This window comes from Neovison vison, chromosome 10 (assembly GCF_020171115.1).
Source record: "Neovison vison isolate M4711 chromosome 10, ASM_NN_V1, whole genome shotgun sequence".
Lineage (NCBI taxonomy): Eukaryota > Metazoa > Chordata > Mammalia > Carnivora > Mustelidae > Neogale > Neogale vison.
This window is the reverse complement of record NC_058100.1, coordinates 70,108,456-70,128,617: the sequence shown is the minus strand read 5'-3', so window position 1 is coordinate 70,128,617 and position 20,162 is coordinate 70,108,456. Positions and strand designations below refer to the sequence as shown.

The following is a 20,162-nucleotide window of genomic DNA, read 5'->3' as shown; positions in this document are numbered from 1 at the left end:
TGGGTTCTTGGCTCCATGCTTCTCCATGCTCTGGGCCTCCGCTCTCAATTCTACAAAACGGGGGAAATGCTTTCCCGACAGAGTGCTCGTGGCGCTGCTGGCAGCTGTCGGTAGGATCAGTCCAGGGATTCTCCGAGGGGATCATTTTTCCCCAGTGCAACCTCCCTCCTGCCCTGGTGCGGGGCTGCTCAGCGGAGGCAGCCGGATTGGGCAGGGGCAGGCTTGGCTTGCGTTTCCTTTCCACCATTACAAATGGCGTGATTTTGGGCTGGTGAAATTTCACCTTTCCCAGCCTCAGTAAAATGAGGCAAATGCCCCTTGCTCCCCAGGGCTGTCATAACCCATTACATGTGTTCCTGTATGCAAATGAGCTTGACACATAGGTTCTCAAAATATGATAGGTGTTGTCCTGATTAGGGGTGGAAAAAGCACAGAAGCAGCAAGAATGGTATCGGTGACTATGATTTCTCAGGAAAAAGATTCCCAAGAATGCCAGGCTCCCCTTGCCCCCAGCTTAGTGAGCTTTGCAGGCAGGAAGTTCTTTTTGCTGGCTTATCTAAATCCCTCCTGCTGTAGCTGAGTTCCCCTTTGATCTGTCACTGATGAGGAAGAGCTGGTCCCTGGCAGGTCACAGAGTGGCTCAGTGACTCAGTGTGCCGGGCAGACTGGAGGTCATGGCGCTCCTCTCTGTGTCCCCTGCTCCTCTGCCTACCCCCCCACTTGCGCACAACAGCTCAGTTCCAGTCAAGCCTGGGAGGCTGGAGCCAGGCAAACCACCTGGGGTTGGGCAGAAGGAAGGTCATGGAATCTGGCCAACCTCAGGCTTGAGGGCAGCGCACTTAGGGACCAGGGAAGGGATGAACTTCCTCATTTCTCTGTTTCTCCTTGGGGCCATTACACTAGCCTGTGGTGGCTCCTTTTCAGGATTCCAGAAAGGTATCAAGGGTCCTGTAGGAGAAAAGGGCAGAGAGGCTTCTACCCCACCGCCCCCCGGCTTCTTCCAAAGGGGCTGGTTATCATGGTGTTTTTGGCCATTGGAGGGGTGATTCTAGCCTAAGTCCCTGGTTCTTCTCAAAGCCTTTGAGGGAGAGTCTGGTAAGAGGTTGTCTCTGAGCCTGAAAGTCCCCAAAGAGCAGATTACTCACAAGTGGGCAGCTGTGCGTGCTAGTTCTCTCCAGCTCTCCCGGATTGACTCTTTAGGGCTGATGGCTGGTAGAGGTAATCTTCCTAGAAGACCTTCTTATTTATTACCTATGTGACCTTGAACCCGGTTAATTTCCTCAGAACTTTCCTTTGTAAACTAGGAACAAGAACACCCCCATTAGAATGAAATGATTTGTGTAATGATGTAGTGTGCAAAGCTTCATAGACACAGAGTCTAGCAAAAAGGCAGCCTTGCTCTGTATGTGTGGGAACTTACTAACTGGGGAAGTTGAGTAAGCAGAGATGTGAAGGGGTTCCAGGGGCTAGCAAAGAAAGGCGCCAGGAATCACAGACCTCTGAAACACTTCTTGGGTATAATGATACCATTATTTTAATATCACAGCTTGTGACCTCTCAGTGACAAAACTCTTCGAAGAGGAAAGGCCTGGGGTTGCACCCTTAGAGCTCCGGGAGCTCCTAACTAACTGGGGGGCAACTCAAGAGCCCCGGGAGAGGCCCTAGCCGGCTGATTGGGTGGGACTAACTTCACCTGAGACGCTGAATCCACCCTTAGGAGCCCAAGGTCACTGAGCGGAGCCCCTCGGGGGTAGTGATTGGCTGGCTTCCTGTGACATCACTGAGGAGGAGGTGGGGGTGAGGGAGCTAGCCCCATCCTCCTCCGTCCCTCGCCCTCCAACCCGCCCGCCGCGGGTAGGGTTTGGGGCTCTGGGCACGTTACCCTCTCAGAGGGAGTTGTTCTCCTTGGCAGACCTTCAGCGCCCTGCAGGGCCTGTCTCCTCCCGGTCTGCTCTGTCCTCCCCTTCCGCCCCGTCCTCCTGGCTTCCCAAAGAGCTGTGGAAGCGCCTGAGCTCAGCTCTTCCCGCAGCGCCCGGCTCGGGTTCGCTGCCTTTGTCCCGCCGCCGCCGCCGCCCGGGCACCGACGGGTGCGGGGCCGGGCCCGAGCCGTCTGCGTGTCCCTCAGCCCGGGTGCCCGCTTCTCCGGCGGTGGGGGAGGGATAGGAAAATACCCACATCACACCAGCTCCCGCTCAATTGTGGGCAGAGGAAGCTCAGCGGCTACGCGCCCGTGCCAGATCCTGCCTCTGAAAAGCCCTGGGCCCTTTCTCCTCGCTCTCGCGCCCGCTCCCACCGCCGCTCGGGCTGCGGGTTGCCAAGTGGCAAATAGACCGGGCTCTGTTCAGGGAGATTCCGGGAGCCTTTCTGCGCGGGGCTGGCCGGCCCGCCCCCTTCGCTCCCGGCCGAAGAGACAGAGGGTGGCTTTGCAGGCGTGAGGCTTGGCGTGAGATTCTGGAGGTCCCTGAACAGAAATGATACTGGATGTGTGGTCGAGCTGGCCCGTGGGGCCACAGTTTGCCGATTTGAGTTTTTCCAATATTAAATTATAATTTATCTTGATTACTGAGTGTCTTTGTACCCCGTGAAGTTTTGCACCTGTGGCAAATACCTCACCTCGTCGTAGTCCTAGGTCTGGTAGCTCCTGGGGTCTGTGGTTTATTTGCAAAACCCTAGAAACTGGTTTCCAACCCTGACCGCCCCTACCCAGCCCCCTCGCCTCCGCCAGGCCCCTAGGAAGGACCAGGGCTGTAGTGGTTCCCATCCCTGGCACCCTGCCCTAATTTAAAGGGAAGTGGCCACCTTCCCCGTATCCCCTTATCTGGGATGGAGTTAGGCTGGCTGAGGCCTCTGCTACTTAGAGGGCAACCCACAGAAGTGACCTCACCCAGGGTGGGGCCAGGAGAGGAAGCTACTGGAGGGGAAGGTGATGGAATTCTTAGAAAGTTAAAACTGGGAAGAGACCATCCAGAGGACTTAGGAGGATGCAGCAGCTCCTCAACAGGAAGAGGGTGGGGGCAGAGGCTTGTCCAGGACCCCGGACTTGATCTCCCAGCCCTCTGGTCTCCTACCTGTGGAGTGTGGGTTTGAATGCTCTGCTGGGCAGGCAGGGTGTGATGGAGTGAGCCCCAGAGCACACTGTCTGCCCCTGCTGGATGGCAACCCCTGAGCAGATAGAGCAGGATTCCTTCCAGAGTGCCTCCCTGGCTGTGGCAGTGGTTCTGTGGGAGGAAGCTCATCTGTCGATGTGGGGATGAAGAGTGTCCTGGGCGGGAGGTAGCTGGAGAAGCAGTTTCATAGGCAGACCAGGAATGGATGCCCACCTTCACAGTACTTACCGTGTGTGTGTGACTTTAACTACTTCAAGCCTCAACTTTCCTCTCTGAAAAATGGGCATCGAAAGCCCTAGCTCACTGCTAACTTAACTCACTTAAGTGAGTTAGTCTATGGCAGGTGCCTGGCCCAGCTAGCTCATGGAAAGCACACATAAAATCTTAGTTCTCTTTTTCTTCTACCTCCAGTAATTTCCAGTTACTCATTCAAGTCCCATTCCTGCGACTAACACTCTCCCTCATCCAGGTCAGTTGCTTTGGGAACTTGTGACTCTTAGCTGAGCCCATGTGCTCCGTTTCCTAGTGGGTACCTTTCTCTCTGAGTAAGCACCCTGGTGCTTTGCGTGGGCTAGCATGGGGTAAAGGGGACCCCCGGTGCGAGATGTGCTGGGCCTCACGCCCCAGGATGAGGGCCCCGGGATGAATACCTGACTGACTGCACAATTCCTGGACCCTAAAGTTCTGGAGCCCCTCTTCTCCATCCTCCTTCCCAGACTGCTCTTCTCCCGCTCTCTTGCTCCCAGCAGGTGGGCTCCCCCTTATTCTTGGGGCTGGCTGTTGCAGGAGAAGCAGCCCCTCTCACGGACGGACTCTGCCAGGCAGAGCTGCTGCTCCCCCTCCCCTGCTCCCACTGTCTCCAGGGATCTTGATTTGATTTCCTCCAATCACCAGCACTGCCATCTGCCTGGGGTAATTAAATGGTATTTGAATTGGATCCAGAAATCCTATCACAAGCAGCCCACATGGTAGGGAGGGTGTCTTCTGGAGTTGGTGCTGGCCAGCAATGCTGGAAGCTCCTCAGAGCCTTCCCTGGCCAGACCCTTGGTTCACCTGGGAGCACCTGGATGCCCTGGGCAGTGAGTATTTGGTCCTGGGTCCCGGAGGCCCCGGGGTAGAGCCAGCTCTGAGGACCAGAGCTCCAGCTTCCTACCTGGCGCCTTGTGTGCAGGGCCACGCCCCCTCTGGAGTTGCTGCCTGCTGTCTCCCTGTGTCTGTGAGCCGTTCTATCCCCCAGGCCCCCTGAGCCCTGCCCTTACTGACACAGTAGCATAGAAATAGCAGAGAGGTCGTGCACATGCTGTGTGCACACGTCCCGCTCTGCCCCTTACCATCTATGACTGGCTGGGCACTGTCTCATTTCCTCCCCTACAAACCAGGATCGTAGCATTCACCACCACAGGTTAAGACTTAGTATATGTCAGCGCTTAGACACCCCCGGGTATGTAGCGAGTGTGAATTTGTGTCAGTTGCCACTACTAGAGGTCGAAGTAGGAGAACTTCTGGCCCAGACCTCTTACTGGTGAGTCAAGTTTCTGGTCTGTAGGTTCCAGAGAGAATGAGCAAGAATCAGCTGCTCCCTTCCCAGTCAGAAGCCAGTTCAGGGGGACACCGAGAGGCTTCGTTCTAATTTAAACTTGATCCAGAACAACTGGAGAGCGTGGATGAAGGTGATGACCCTCCATTCCTGTCAGCCTCAATGAGGGAGAGCCATGGACCTGTGAGGACCCGTTGACACCTAAGGGAAAACACTTGCAAGGAAAATCCAGTCTACCATCTACGGTGTGGACTTGGCCTGGTGTAGCCAACCCTCCCCCCACGTTCCCCTGGGACTTACCCCCCTCTTTGGTCCCCTTTGGCCCTCTCGCAGCAAAGTGCAGGCAACAGCCTGAGGGGAGCACCTCTCCTGGCCTGAAGCTCTGAGTGGGCCTTGGGGGCTGGGGCAGCCCCACACAGGGACAGGATGGCGACTTGGTGGCCCTTGCTCTGTGGCGAGGTCCCCCTCGGCCCTGGATGCATGCTGGCCTGGCCCTCTCACTCTTTTCTTCTCTTGGTAAATGTTGGCTTTGGGAAAGGGAGCCTGACAAGCAGCTCATTGTGAGTGCCTGGCTGATAGGGCTGGCTTGTGTGAGCCCATGAGCATTAGCGCCTAGTACCCCCCCCTCCCCTTTTACTTTAGGCATTTGGGAAGTGCTTTTCTGCCTGTCCCTACAGCGCATGCTCACTGGCTCACACTTGGTTGCCATGGGGACTTTGTCATGGCAATGGCTTGCTTAGAAGAGGGAGAAGAGGTGGCTGGATGGAGATAGCCCTATCTATGGCCGGCTCCCACTCAGCCCTGGTGCCACTTTCCTTCCTCTTGTAAGGGAGCCCCCCGGGAGCTGGGGTCGGACCCCTCTCGTGGCTGACCTTGTGTCCCTTGTCGGGGTCCCTGCCCTTCTCAGCTGACTTTTGGCTTGACCTGGTCTGACCCCCTTGGCTCCTGGAGAGGAACGAGAGCTGGTGCCTGAGAATGTTCTGCTAGGTTCTGGCATCTGACAGGGGGCTCCGCAGCTGGAGGACTCTTGCTGCCCCTGTAGGCCTTGGCAGAAGCTGTGGTCTGCTCTTTAATTCAGTACGGGGCGGGGTGGGGGCAGCCAGGCCTATCCCTCCCGTCCACACCCTGGTGTTGAGCCTTACCTCCCAGAAAGGGGCAAGCTGTCTTCTCTTCCTGATCTTTGGGACACTGATTTCTAGGGCTCTCCATTCAATCAGGTGTGTGGGGGGCGCTCTGATGTCAGACCGGGGGGTCAGTTCTGTCACGCCCCCCGGTACAATCTTGGGCAAGTCACTTAAACTCGGTCAGCCTCCATTTTCTCATCTGTAAAATTGGGCAAATAATATGTACCTCACAGATTTATAGTGAAGAAGACATGAACTCCTTTACGTAAAATACTTTTAAAACAGGTCCCCCATACGTAGAGCACTTGAAAAATGTTAGCAACTCAGTAAATGTTTGGGTGGAGTAGATATTAGTCTTAATCTTATTATTATTGTATTGTTACAAAAGTTGCCTTTGTCCTCTGGGGAGGCTCCTAAGCTTCCTTCCTTCTCTCCAGCTTGTTGGGGGCTGGAGGGGACCTGGGGAAGTGGAAGCTTGGCAGGCAGCGTGAGGGTGGAGGGCTGCAGCGGTCGCCGGCTGGCCAGGTCTGACCCAGGGCTCTCCCCTTCACCGGGCAGGATTCGGCCCCAGCTGTCAAAGGAGAAGATTGAGGGCTGTCACATCTGTACCTCTGTCACCCCCGGGGAGCCCCAGGTCCTTCTGGGGAAGGACAAGGCCTTCACCTATGACTTTGTCTTCGACCTGGACACCTGGCAGGAACAGATCTATTCGACCTGTGTGAGCAAGCTCATCGAGGGCTGCTTCGAGGGCTACAATGCCACAGTGCTGGCCTATGGGCAGGTAAGCCGCCTCCGCTCCCACAGGGGGCCCCTCCAACCCTTGTCTCCCCAGCTGGTGAGAGAGAGCGCCCCGTCCCCTTTCAGACCTGTTGAGCTGGGGCTGCGGTTCTCTCTGTTGTCACCCTGCTAGTTATCAGAGGAAGGCTGTCCCTCCGAGGAGACTCCCCCAGGCAGTGGCTTTGGGACCAGAAGGGGTGGGTGACCTTGGAGGGGAGGTACATGGTAAGGGAAGTCCACTTGACCTGGGGTCCTGGGCTTGCTGGTGCCCCCCGCCTCGAGGGTGCTGACCCCCTCCTTCCATCCTTGCCGATGCAGACAGGGGCCGGGAAGACATACACGATGGGCACTGGCTTTGACACGGTGACGTCGGAGGAGGAGCAAGGCATCATTCCAAGGGCCATAGCACACCTCTTTGGGGGCATTGCCGAGCGCAAGCGGCGGGCACAGGAGCAGGGTGTGGCCGGGCCTGAGTTCAAAGTCAGCGCTCAGTTCCTGGAGGTACTGTGGCCTTGTGGTGGGGGCAGGAGGGAGATTTGGGGGACAGCAAGACCACGGAGTTTGGGCTTACCCTCAGGACAGTGGAATGAGCCTAGGAGAGCCCCGGCAACTTCTCCAGCTGCTGAGTATCCTGCTGCAAGAGCTAGAAGACCTCTGGGTGGGGGACTCTGAGGAGGCTTCCTGTGTCCGAGGGGGCTTGAGTTACTGAGAACCGTCAAGATCTCTTCAAACCCTGACTGACTCTCAGCTCTGACACTTATTAGCTATCTGTCCTCAGGCCACTGCGCGATGGCTGTAATAGCTGTTTCCTTACAGGTGTTGTGAGAATGGCACGGAAGCACGTGCCTGGCACACAGTGAGAACTCTGGGTCCTGCCCATCCTTCTGGTCTCGGCCAGTTTGCCTCAGAGCAGCCTGCCCTACCCCTTTCTGGCTGAGGTCCTTACTGACCCTCTTCTCTGACCTCAGGGCAGGGAGGTCCTCCAGAAGGCAACTGGTCCTGCCTCTCTCTGGGAGAACGTCTTTGTGCCAAGGCCAGGCTTTTGACATCTGGGGACTTTGCGGGTAGAGGGAGGAGTCTTTGGCCTATCAGGGGGCCTCTCAGAAAGGTCTCTAAGAAAGCAGGTTTTCCTGGCTACTTGTCATGAAAGCCTGACTTGACCAGGCTCCTCCTTTAGGACACTCGAACCAGGTGGCTTCAGTTCTCAGCATCTGAAACCCTAACCCAGTGACTCCTTTGGTTCTGGGCCATTTGCTGGGGATGGGACCGTCCTGAGCTCTGACTGTGCCCAAGTTGTCCTCAGAGGAAGAGGCGTGGCTCCAGCCCTCTCTAGGGCTTCCGTGGCCCACCCTGCCCACTGCCTCACTGTGACTCCTTCCTGGCCACTCAGCGTGGCTTCTTTCCCCTTAGGGGACCCTGTATCTCAGACTGGAGAGTTTTTCCTTGTCCTCCTGGACTTTTGCTTCTGATAAAGTGACTTCCTGTGTGTGTGTGTGTGTGTGTGTGCGCACGCACGCGCGTTTCCTACTGCTGTGTATCTTTATAAGCTTTTCCATCCCTTTGTTTTCTTCTTTTCTCTATCCTGTTGCCATGGGGATCCCCAAAAAGTAGGGCAGTGCCTAGAAAACTCATGCCGAAGGGTGAATCACAAGGGGTTAAATGATGCCGGTGCGTCTGTCTCAACAGACAGACAGACACCATGGCACCCACATCTGCACCAGTCCCTTCCGTTTCCCCTTCCCCTTCTGGTGGAGTATTTCTGTCCCTTTGAGGCATCAAAGCCTCGGATGTCGGATGTCGGAGGGCTGCAGCCCGCCCCTCCCCCACAGGATTCTGCTGGCCGCTGACCAAGCTGCCCGGTCCCTTTTCCCCACTCCCAAGCCTCTGCTCTCTGCCTGGGGAGTATCCCAGCCCTTTAGCAGGTGAAGCTGTCCCTGCTGGTGATTCCACACAGGAATCTCGAAGGCTGAGACCATGTGAAATAAGGTGACTACTCCTGGCCAAGCCACCCCCACCCCCATCCAAGTGATCTCTCCAGACTCTCCCCAGGATACCAGCCCCCAGTGGCAATGCTCTCAGTGCCCACATTGCTCCCCTACTGGGAGACTGTCCTCACCTCAACCCCCAGGGACCATCAAGATTGAAACATGGTCTCTACTGAGCTCAGTTTGTCCCCTCCCTCATCCGAAACCATGTCCTCACCCCCTTTCCCAGCCTAGCAACAAACATAATAGTCTGCCTGATTGATTTATGGTCCTATCTTCCTCATCTGCATCTAGGACCTGAGTCCCCTTGTCCCTTTAGATCGTTAGTCCCCTGACAAGACAGAAAGCTGCTGAATGCTGGTTCTTTGGGGAGGGAGTGGAAGCCTAACCTCACTATAGTTCGGCCCAGGACCCAGCTGCCCTCCAAGGGGACCAGGGTCTGCAAGTTCGTTTCCCAGAGCCTCAGTTTCCACATCTGCAAAACAGAGCTTGTTTATAAACCTGGGAAAGCCCCCTTGGAGGCCCTGCACCACGTGTCGCATGCACCCAGCAGCCATTTTCGCCCCCGCACAGCTCTACAATGAGGAGATCCTTGACCTGTTTGACAGCACCCGTGACCCTGATGCCCGCCACCGCAGGTCCAACATCAAGATTCACGAGGATGGGAATGGTGGCATCTACACCACGGGTGTCACTTCCCGCCTCATCAACTCCCAGGAGGAGGTGAGCCCCTACCGGAAGTCCAGGCCAGGCAGGGCCCGGCTCCAAGGCTCAGCTCATGCCCTCACTTGTGCCCCCTTCCGCAGCTGATCCAGTGCCTAAAGCAGGGGGCCCTGTCCCGCACCACGGCCAGCACCCAGATGAACGTGCAGAGCTCACGCTCACACGCCATCTTCACCATCCATGTGTGCCAGATGCGCGTGTGCACCCAGCCGGACCCTGTAAGGAACCCATGGGGGCTCAGGAGCTGGTGTAGTGGTGGGGGGCGCTTCTCGGAGGGGGGCAAAAAGAGGAGGGGGCCATGGATCCAAAGCTAGCAAATCGGGGGTTGGGGTTTGCTTCAGCCCTTGTGGATTTTTCTTTCTCTTTTTTCTTAAGCCTCAGTTCCCCAACCTATACAATGGGATAACCATACCCCTGTGGTTGTAAGGCTTGCATGAGAATCGGGCACGTGCAAGTACTGTGCACACTGTCAGATGCTGTCACGTGCCGGGGAGGGGGAGGGGCAGCCTGCCCTCCCAGCCCCGAATCCCCCCTCAGATGGCATTCCTGAGGGACCAGGACTGAGAGCCGAGGAGCCGCAAGGCCAGGTGAGGGCCAAGTACATCAGCTGCCAACTTCTGCTGCAGGTGAACGAGGTGGTGACCGGGCTTCCTGAGGGCACCGCTCCCACCAGTGAGTATGAGACGCTCACTGCTAAGTTTCACTTTGTGGACCTGGCTGGCTCAGAGCGGCTGAAGCGGACGGGGGCCACCGGCGAGCGGGCCAAGGAGGGCATCTCCATCAACTGCGGGCTGGTAGGCACTTGGTGGGTCACCAGCCCCGGTGGCCTGCACAGCTCAGACCCTTTCCAGACCCTCCAGGCCCACGGCTGCCCTGTCCTCCCTATGCTTCTTGCTGGCTGCTAGCCAGGGCACCCATATGTCCCTATTATTAGGCATTTGGTCCTCTGTCCTTCCCCTTACCCCCAACCTCTTGACTTCTCAAATGATCACATCTGCACATAAACCCTATCAGAGAGCTTGAGGGCTGCTGGGTCATCAAGGCAGGTAAAAATGGCTCGGGCTGTCCTGTGTCCACTCCCCCTGTCCCTGCGTGTCTCTCAAGTGCCAGGGTCTGTCTCCCACAGCTGGCCTTGGGCAACGTGATCAGCGCCTTGGGGGACCAGAGCAAGAAGGTGGTACACGTGCCATACAGGGACTCGAAGCTCACTCGGCTCCTCCAGGACTCACTGGGGGGCAACAGGTACCCTACAGCCAACATCCAGGGAAGGGGCAGGGGAGGCGGGACCCTGCTAGAAAATCCTGATGAGGGCCTGGTGGAAGAGGAGGCCTTCCTATGGCAGGCTGTGGGCTTGGGAGACAGGAGCCTTGAGATGCCATATGACCTTTGGCTAGTATGGTCAGACTCAGTTTCCCTGTCTGCACAGCAGGGAGAGATAGTCTTGAAGTGATAGAGTCCAAATGAAGTAATGGATGGAAGCCACTAAGAAAATACAGAGCTGTGACCAGCAGGGACGTATCACACTGCCGGCTGCCTTCACTGTGGGTCACCGCAGTTGGAAGGAACCCTGTGGCCAGGTGGTCCAGAGTCCCATGTCCCAGGTGCTTGCCCTGGTGAATGACCAGGTCCTTAGGGCATTAAGGCAGTATGGGAATGTGTTGGGAGCAGGAGCTATACCCTGTAGCAATGCTTCTGGGGACTGGGCTGAGTCCCTCACACCTCACTGTCCTACCACACCCCTCCAGCCAGACCATCATGATCGCCTGTGTGAGCCCCTCAGACCGGGACTTCATGGAGACGCTCAACACACTCAAGTATGCCAACCGGGCCCGCAACATCAAGAACAAGGTGGTGGTGAACCAGGACAAGACGAGCCAGCAGATCAGCGCCCTGCGGGCTGAGATCGCTCGCCTGCAGATGGAGCTGATGGAGTATAAGGCGGTGAGCACGGTCCCAGGCACGGTGGGCCCCAGTTCTTTGGCGCCCCCCCTTCCTCCCTCTCCCCTCCTCTCATTCGCTGCTTCCTGCATATTGGCTGTATGTCAGCCATGAAGGGGGGCTCACCTGAGTGAGTTGAGCACAGTCAGAGCCCTCAAGGTTTTAGCACCCTAAGAGAAAGGAGGGCACTCAGCTGTTCCTTAGCTCTGATGCAGTGGACAAATGCCCTGCCTGGTGTTTTCATGTCTGCTGAATATGCTGCATTGGACCATATGAGATTGCTAGGCTGGGGTGCAGAATCAGAATAATCAGTGGGGGGATGCCTGGGTGGCTCAGTTGGTTAAGCAGCTGCCCTCGGCTCAGGTCATGATCCCAGCGTCCTGGGATCGAGTCCCACATCGGGCTCCTTGCTCGGCAGGGAGCCTGCTTCTCCCTCTGCCTCTGTCTGCCTGTGCTCGTGTGCTCTCTCCCTCTCTCTGATAAATAAATAAATAAATAAATAAATAAATAAATAAAAAGAAAATCAATGGGGACCACATGAGCCGTCCAGTGTGTCTGGGGGCAGGGCAGAGGAGAGAGCTGGCCCCCTTCACTCAGGCACTCTGTCAGGGGGAGACCTCACAAAGGAGGGGCCTTTTATATAGATCTTGAAAAATGAATGAGATAGCATCAAAACCAAGTGGGGCAGGAATTCTAGGATGCGAACACTCCCTGCACGTGGAAACAAAGATGGGAAAAACAGGTGCTTCTGGGGAAGTGTCTAATTCCATATGACTTAGGCAGGAGTCAATGGCTGCCTGTCACCAGGGTATGAATCTGGTATACACAAACGGGTTTTGGTTTGCTTGTTCTTTGTTTTAAAAGAATGCAACTTAGTTGCCTACCTTTCTAAAAATCAAGGAATTTCAGTTTTCCCTGAAAAATGTGAAGACCTAACAATATATAGTACTACGCCTGCTGGAGTGGCATAGTTTTTGACCCTTTGAGACTGAGTCTGTGACTCTGTTAGCTCCAGTCCCCACCACTCCCTGTTGTCTTGTACTCAGACTCATTTATGCCAATTGCCAGGGCCTCTTAGGGTTTTGGCCCTTGGGTTAGAACTTACGGTGATGTGAAGGTAGGCGGTGGAAAGGTAAGTCAAGGTAAGATTGGGGGGGTGGCTGGAATAGCTGAATAGCTGGTGATAGAATTTGGAGTTCCTGGTTGTCAGGGAGAGCCCTGGGAGACAGGAGCTGTGTTTTAGGAGACGTGGGGTTGGGGGGAGCAGTTTGGCGGTGCTTCCAGGAACATCATCAACCCTTCCCCACCCTGCAAGCTCTTGCCCTTGACTGCTCCCTGCCTGCCCTGCCCCTCCTCTTCCCAGGGCAAGAGGGTGATCGGGGAGGACGGTGCCGAGGGCTACAGTGACCTGTTCCGGGAGAACGCCATGCTGCAGAAGGAGAATGGGGCACTGCGTCTGCGGGTGAAGGCCATGCAGGAGGCCATCGATGCCATCAACAACCGCGTCACGCATCTCATGAGCCAGGAAGCCAATCTGCTTCTGGCCAAGGCCGGTGAGTCGGGTGCACCAGCCCAGCTTGGACACCCAATAGGCTGGGACCCCCTTTCCCCATACCCATCCTAGGATATTAGGCAAGCTGGGCCAGCCAATCAATTCACAGATCAATGCATTTATGAATTTTTTTTCCAACTGACTTTTTAAAAAGATTTATTTATTTGAGAGAGAGAGACCCCAGGGGTTGCGGAGAGCAGCAGAGGAACTGAGCACAGAGCCCATGTAGGGCTCAGTCTCACAACCCTGAGATCATGACCTGAGCCAAAGTCAGGAGTTGGATGCTTAACTGACTGAGCCCCCCAGGTGCCCCCAGCTGATTTTAAACCTTTTTTTATGCCCACAAGCAATACATGAATACATCCTCCCTGCTTGGGTGTATAAAGATGAAATCCCCTCTCGCTAAACTCTCCACTCCACATCCTCTCTACTTAGAAGCTCCATGCGTGTCTTCCCACACGTTTCTCTCCCTTTGCTCCGAGTGTGACTATATATTCATATGTACCTATGCACATAGGTGTGTGTGAATATATACTGCCCTTTCTTTGTCTGTGTAGGGGACCATACGTATTACCCTGTGACTTCCCATTTTCACTTAGCGTTACGCTTTGGAGATTTTTCCACATTAAAACATACAAATCTACTTAATTCTCATAAACTGCACAGTGTTCCCCGTGGGAGGATGGCAAACACTGTCTGACAGCTGCCCTCTCTGGACAGAGCTTGATTGTTCCTCCAGCAGTGCTGGCGTATACCCGTCCCGTGGACAGGTGCTTCTTCGATGTAGATTCCTTTTGGGGAAAGGCCCATGTGTGCTACCCTATTGGGGCCCTGGTACAGGACCACCAGTTCTAAGACGCAGGTCCTCGTGTGCCTTACCTTCTTCTGTATTGCCCTCTGCCGTCTTCCCTCTCCAGGTGATGGCAATGAGGCCATTGGTGCCCTGATCCAGAACTACATCCGGGAAATCGAGGAGCTGCGGTGAGCACCCCGGCCTATCTGGGAGCAGTGGAGGAGGGCCTGGGCCGGGCAGAGCCCCGGACAGTGCGGGCAGTGCCAGCTCTGCTGGCCCCAACTGCTGGCTCTCCCCACGCAGGACGAAGCTGCTGGAGAGCGAGGCCATGAATGAGTCCCTGCGCCGCAGCCTCTCCCGGGCCTCCGCTCGGAGCCCCTACTCCCTGGGCGCGTCTCCAGGCGCTCCCGCCTTCGGGGGCAGCCCGGCCAGCTCCATGGAGGATGCCTCAGAGGTGATCCGCCGGGCCAAGCAGGACCTGGAGCGGCTCAAGAAGAAGGAGGTCAGGCAGCGGAGAAAGAGGTGAGCGGAGTGTGCCCGCGGCCCTGCAGGCTCTCTGGGAGCTTGGCTGCCCACCTGCCTGTAGCCAGGAGCTGTCCTGGGGCTACTCGGGAGCTCAGCCCATTTGCTCAGCCTTTTGGGCAGCCGTAGCCCACCTTTCTCTAATGCTGCTCCTTGCCCTGAGGGGAGGGAGGGTGGAGCCTACCCAGGGTTAGTTCTAGATTGGGGCAGCCAGATTCTCTGCAGAACAGGAACGCAGCCCCATCCTCCTGCCCTCCCTGTCACCCCCTGCCACATGTGCGAAGCTAACCTGACCTGCCCTTCCCTCCTGGGCAGCCCGGAGAAGGAGGCCTTCAAAAAGAGGGCAAAACTCCAACAGGAAAACAGTGAGGAGACCGACGAGAATGAGGCTGAGGAGGTGAGGGACTGTCCCCGTCCCCTCCCCTCTACATGCTTACCTTCCCCCACCCCCACCTCTTGTCCCTGCCAAGTGGGGGGAGCATCATGACCACCTTGGCAGGGCAGGGGAGGGACTTAGGTCTGCCTCCAGTGTGGCTGACTTGTGGTCGAGGTCGTGGTGATGTCCACCCCCCAGTTCCCCCACCTTATCCCAAATGGGTGAGCCTGGGAGGGCGGCTCTCCCAGAGCGGCTTTGCCCCGGCTACCTGGGGAGTCAGGCGGTTACTCTTTTGGGACTGGGAGTGGGCACAAGGGGCCCTGACTGCCCCGTACCCTACCCTCTTGACACACCTGAGGCCTTGCCCAGACTCCCTCTGCTTCTGGGCTCGCCTCCCTGAGGCCAGGCCCAGCCTGAGTGAGGAGGGCCCACTGGCCGCCCCTAATGGTGCTTGGTGCCCAGGAGGAGGAAGAGCGAGACGAGAGTGGCTGTGAGGAAGAGGAGGGCCGTGAGGATGAAGACGAGGACTCGGGCAGCGAGGAGAGCCTGGTGGACTCGGACTCAGACCCTGATGAGAAGGGTGCGTGTGCCCAGGCCAGGGCAGGGGGAGGTGACACGCCAAGTGGCAGGTGCGTGGGGCAGGCTGTCCGTCAGCACTGGGCCCAGAGCAACAGCTCAGACCTTCCAGTTACGAGACCCTGAGCCACATGCCCCTTGGCTGGAGTCAGGCCTTATTTGCGTTCTCGAAGAATGTGGACGTCCAGGGCCCGGGACTCCCACCACCACCACCACCAACAGTGGTGATACGGACGGCAGTGCTCGTCATACGCCGCGTGGCCTGGGGTTTTCTGTTCTCTCTACAACCCTGTGCATAGGTATTTGGAGCTCCCCCAATCCCATAGAAGTCTAGTGACTTTCCCCAGTGTGGCAGGTGCAGAGCTGGGCCTTGAATGCTGCCGAAACCCACTCCTCTAAATGGGGGTACCTGCCCTGTCCCTTCCGCCCTGCCACCATTTCTGACCCACAGCCCTCCTCCCCCTAGGCTGGGTCCCATACCCTCTACGACAGGTAGACATTGGCCTCTGGGGCACAGCAGGGGTGGTGGGATGCCTAGACAAGCCCTGACAGCTCCTGGGCCAGCCTCCAGTTCCTGAGGCCAGTCTTCTCACGTGTCGCCCCACCTGGCAGCCCTTACCCACCGTGGGACTTCCCATTGCCTCCAGCCTCCGGTCACTGGCCAGGCAGCTGTGGCTGACTAACAGAAAACCCCCAGTGCCCCAGCTCCCACCCTAAGCCTGTATTGAGCCTGGATTGAGACTGTCTCTGCCCCACAGAGGTGAACTTCCAGGCCGACCTGGCCGACCTGACGTGTGAGATCGAGATCAAGCAGAAGCTGATCGATGAGCTGGAGAACAGCCAGCGGCGGCTGCAGACCCTGAAGCACCAGTACGAGGAGAAGCTGATTCTGCTTCAGAACAAGATCCGGGACACACAGCTGGAGCGCGACCGCGTGCTGCAGAACCTCAGTGAGGACCCCTCCTCCCCGCCTTCCCCTGAGGGCCCTCTGCTGTCACAAGCCCCGGCAGCTGGCACCTTTGGGATCTCCCTGGTCCTCTGACCCTTGGACTGTAGTCCTCTGACCCACTATCAACAATGTCTATGTTTAAGCCCACTTCTATGCTACATTTTACATCTTAAGTATTTTTAGCATCTTAAGTATTAGAATCCTTTATTTCCCTAGGCACACAGGTGTGACGCCGCGCGCTGCTTTTCTATGTTCAGTACCTTGAGTATTCTCCTTTAAAACCACCTACAAACTGACTCGTCCCATTCCATCTTATTTACACTTGCTCTTTAGTACATTCATCCAATCACTGTTCCATTCATTCACTGACTCAGCAAACATTTGTCCACTCGGTCTTAACAGAGCTGACCTTATTCCAGGCGCTAGAGACACTGAGGAGAGCAAACTCCTTGTGTCGTGATGGGGACGCTCTGGTGGAGAGAGACACATAAATAAGATAAATCAGCTGAGTCTGTGATGTGCCCCGTGGGGATCTGTGCCTTGAAAAAAAAAAAAAAAAACAGCAGGGAGGGAGAACAGGGGACAAGGTGTGGCAGGGAGTGACGTGATGTCTTATAAAGAGCGTGTTGCGGAGAAGGTGAGCAGACCCAAAGGACGTGAGAGAAGGCTCAGGGAGAGGGAGCACAGGCTGAGCACTGCAGGCAGAGAAGATGCTGAGCCCGGGAAGCAGGAGTGTGCCTGGCAGGGTGGTGGAGTGGTCAGGGGCAGGCAGCTGGGACACAGTGAAAGGGGACAGAAGCAAGAGGGGGGGTAATGGAAGAACTATAGGACCAGGTCACGCCCATCGTTATAAGGACATCACTTTCTTCTCTGAGGGAGACCGGAAGGTGTGGAGTTTTGAGAGAGGGATGTGATGCAGCTTTTAAAAGCATGTGGTGGTGGCGGTGGGGAGTGGGGGTGCTGGCTGCTAGGTAGGGGTTGAATGCAAGTGGTGTGAGCACAGTTAGAAAAGTGTTAACCAAGATCCTGGTGAATGATTAGGGAAAAAGTTTTAAAAAAGAAAAGAAAAGATCCTGGTGAAAGAGGATTTAGGCCAGAGGTGGTGAGGAGTGGTCCCGTTCTGGATACATTTGGAAGGTAGAGACAAAAGGTTTTGTTGATTGACTGGGTGGAGGGTGTAAGGGGAGCTAAGGATGTCTCCAGTCTACGAGCTTCTGGAAGCGTGGTGGTGACGTCTACGGAGACAAGGGAGCCTGCTGGGGTGACAGGGACAGCGATTGGGAGTCTGCTTTTGTGCTTGTTAAGTCGGAGATATCTGGCACACATCTCCATGGAGACACCTGTTGGCATTTCAGATAGCAAAGGTCAGGGATAGAGAATCTGCCTATTCCTTCTGCTCTGGCCTGTATCACTATCTGCTTACAGCTCTTTCCTTCCCGCTGGCCTGGCCCTTTCCTGCAGTCATGGGTCCCAACCCAGCCAGCAGGGGTGGCCCACAGGACCCTCGCAGGAAGCTGTTGACCGGGCGCTCGTGGATCTTGAGATGAAAACACCCCTCTCAAAGTTCAATACAATGTCAGAGCAGGAAGGGGAGCCTGATTCTCTCATTGTGTAAATAAGAAACAGGCACACAGAGGGTGCGACCTGCTCACGGTCCTGCGTGGAGACTAGCGCCCAGGCTCCCCCTCCTGCCACACACCCCCTGATCTCGAAGCTGAGAATTCCTGGGCACGCGTGGCACTGACAGCCGCCTCTTGCCGCTCTTAGGCACCATGGAGTGCTACACGGAGGAGAAGGCCAACAAGATCAAGGCGGATTATGAGAAGCGGCTGCGGGAGATGAACCGGGACCTGCAGAAGCTCCAGGCCGCGCAGAAGGAGCACGCACGGCTGCTCAAGAACCAGTCCCGCTATGAGAGGGAGCTGAAGAAGTTGCAGGCCGAGGTGGCCGAGATGAAGAAGGCCAAGGTAGGCGATGAGGGGGTGGCCCAGGATGACACTGTCCTCTGAGCCCGGCGCCTCCCCCAGGAGGAGCCACCTCTCCGGTAGAGGGGCAGGGGAGGAGCTCCGGGGGTGCTGCTCAACACTGCCCCCCGTGGTAGGAAAGTGCACTACAGTTGCGGCCAGGCTGCCCAAGGACCTGTTGAGGCCTCTCGCTGGCGGGGCGGGGGCGGGGGGGGGGCAGGGGCAGGGAGGCGGTAGGGGGCCCTGGGTCTAATAATAACAGTAATCACCACTGTTCTCATGCTGACTGTGGCCAGCCTCTAGGCTAGTCGCCTAATGTGCATGAGCGTAGGAACTAAAGTCCTGAGGAGAACCTCATGAAGGAGGTCCGGTTATTATTCCCATTTTGTGCATGGGAAAGGGAGCCATGCGACTTTGGGCAGATGGCTCTCCATCTAGGGGGACACAGCTCCTCCCCAGGAAGCCTCTGACCCCTGACCCCAGCAGATACCACCATCTCGGGTCAGGCTTGGGCTGCCCTGCTCAGTGACCATCCTTGGGGAAAATACTCATTCTGGACCCTGAAGACTCAGCAGCAGCAGCAAGCCCTCCTCCTCTCTGTAGATTCACCCCTGCAGAGCCTGCTCTCTGAGAGAGAAGCCAACCACCCCTCCCCCCAGCCCCTTTAGAGCCTTGCCTCCCTCCCTCTCAGGCCATTTCCTCTCAAGACTGTCCTCAGGGCAGGGCAGGCTGGTGATATTTCTGGTGATGTCTGAGGCCTCAGTGGCTGAAGGATCGACCTCCGCGTGACTCTCATTTCCCTGTGACTTGGAAAGTGTCTAAAACCCTGTGTACACTGCACTGTCATGCTTCAGGCCCTAGGACGTGGCGGGAGGGGACCCCAGATACACGGCTCTCTAGACGGTCAAGTTGTCTCAGGCTACACCAAGGGTGTTCTCTGTGCCTTTGCCACAGCTCTGACGACTCCAGGTCCAGAATTCCTATGCTTGATCACTGGCTTTGCTCTGAACTGGCATACTGTCTTCCATGGGGCTATAGTAAGAGCTAGACTGGGGGCAGGGGCAAAACGACCCGGGCCAAAAGTCTGACCGTTCATGCCCAGCTTTATGACTCTAAGTCATTTGTCTCTCCGAGGTTCATTTCCTTGTTTATAAAAGGAGAATGGTAATGCCTCGCTCATGTGACCGTCCCAAGAACAATGCTTGGTGTATAGCATGTTGTTGATAAATGTGGTGGCTTTTATTGTGACTGCGAGCCTGGCCCTAGAATGTGGCTTGGACTCTCACCTCATCCCTGTCTCCTGCTCAGCTATCCGTGGGACAGAGGAAGTGCTGCCTCGAGCATCCCCAGGCTGGTCCTCGAATGGCCAGACTCAGAAGTGGCTCAGGGAGGAGGCCACTGGGGGCCGTGACATTTGAAAGTGGGGGTCAGGGTTAAACTTTGCAGAGTGGTCACACCTGCACATCTGGGGTGCCCAGGCACTTGGCAGTTTCAGCTCGCATGGAGGAGTGGGAGCAGACTCCTCACTCCAGGCCCCTGAGCCCCAAACCAGTGTGGCCTGGCCGGCTGTCGCCCCTGCCCAGCATCCTCAGAGCCAGGCCTCCCTGGAGGGTGTGGGTTCCCACTGCCCAGTGCGCCTCACCCCCACCACCCTGCCCGTCCCAGGTGGCCCTGATGAAGCAAATGCGTGAGGAGCAGCAGCGCCGGCGGCTGGTGGAGACTAAAAGGAACCGGGAGATTGCTCAGCTCAAGAAGGAACAGCGACGACAGGAGGTGAGGGGCAGCCCTTGCGGACCTCTCTGTGTGCCTGGCTGCTTCTCAGCTCCCATGACTCTGAGCAGTAACAGTCACACTTGCAGTAGGACGTAGCCTAGCATGGGAGGGAACCTGCACGGCAGGCTCCTGGTCCGCCCCCTCTAGTGCAGAGTGGGGGTGGGGAGACTCGAGCCCCAGAAAGGGTAGGCCCTTTTCCAGGGTCACCAGCAAGCCAGAGCTGGAACTGTGCAGCTCCTGTCCCTGAGCCTGCTGGTCACGGGTTCCCTGCCATGGTGTGGATGAGATCTTGAGGGAATTCCCTGCTCCCAGAGAACGGTTTGCGTAGTGACCTCTGCAATGGGGGCCAGACTTGGGGTCACATATGATCAATAAATTCAGGCTAAACGAGAATCCGCCCAAAAGCCAGGCTTTCGCCAACAGAGCTGGGCAGACCAGGCCATGGGGCCTAAGTGTGGATGCCAAC

At 56.6% G+C, this 20,162-nt stretch overlaps 1 protein-coding gene across 5 annotated transcripts in view; it reads left to right on the top strand.

Annotated features, from left to right (window-relative positions):
- The window catches only part of KIF21B (kinesin family member 21B), a 47,894-nt gene that overhangs the window by 7,063 nt on the left and 20,669 nt on the right, over positions 1 to 20,162 (top strand). For 4 of the 5 annotated variants that reach the window (XM_044267572.1, XM_044267571.1, XM_044267569.1 and 1 more), the window contains exons 2-16: positions 6,327 to 6,549; positions 6,864 to 7,046; positions 9,104 to 9,253; positions 9,337 to 9,471; positions 9,880 to 10,047; positions 10,380 to 10,495; positions 10,999 to 11,194; positions 12,555 to 12,744; positions 13,661 to 13,724; positions 13,840 to 14,058; positions 14,374 to 14,455; positions 14,897 to 15,014; positions 15,769 to 15,960; positions 17,727 to 17,926; positions 19,589 to 19,696. In XM_044267572.1, coding sequence (XP_044123507.1) covers positions 6,327 to 6,549; positions 6,864 to 7,046; positions 9,104 to 9,253; positions 9,337 to 9,471; positions 9,880 to 10,047; positions 10,380 to 10,495; positions 10,999 to 11,194; positions 12,555 to 12,744; positions 13,661 to 13,724; positions 13,840 to 14,058; positions 14,374 to 14,455; positions 14,897 to 15,014; positions 15,769 to 15,960; positions 17,727 to 17,926; positions 19,589 to 19,696 — 2,344 coding nt within the window. The remainder of the gene's footprint in view (positions 1 to 6,326; positions 6,550 to 6,863; positions 7,047 to 9,103; positions 9,254 to 9,336; positions 9,472 to 9,879; positions 10,048 to 10,379; positions 10,496 to 10,998; positions 11,195 to 12,554; positions 12,745 to 13,660; positions 13,725 to 13,839; positions 14,059 to 14,373; positions 14,456 to 14,896; positions 15,015 to 15,768; positions 15,961 to 17,726; positions 17,927 to 19,588; positions 19,697 to 20,162) is intronic. The other variant, XM_044267573.1, reaches the window with a different exon arrangement.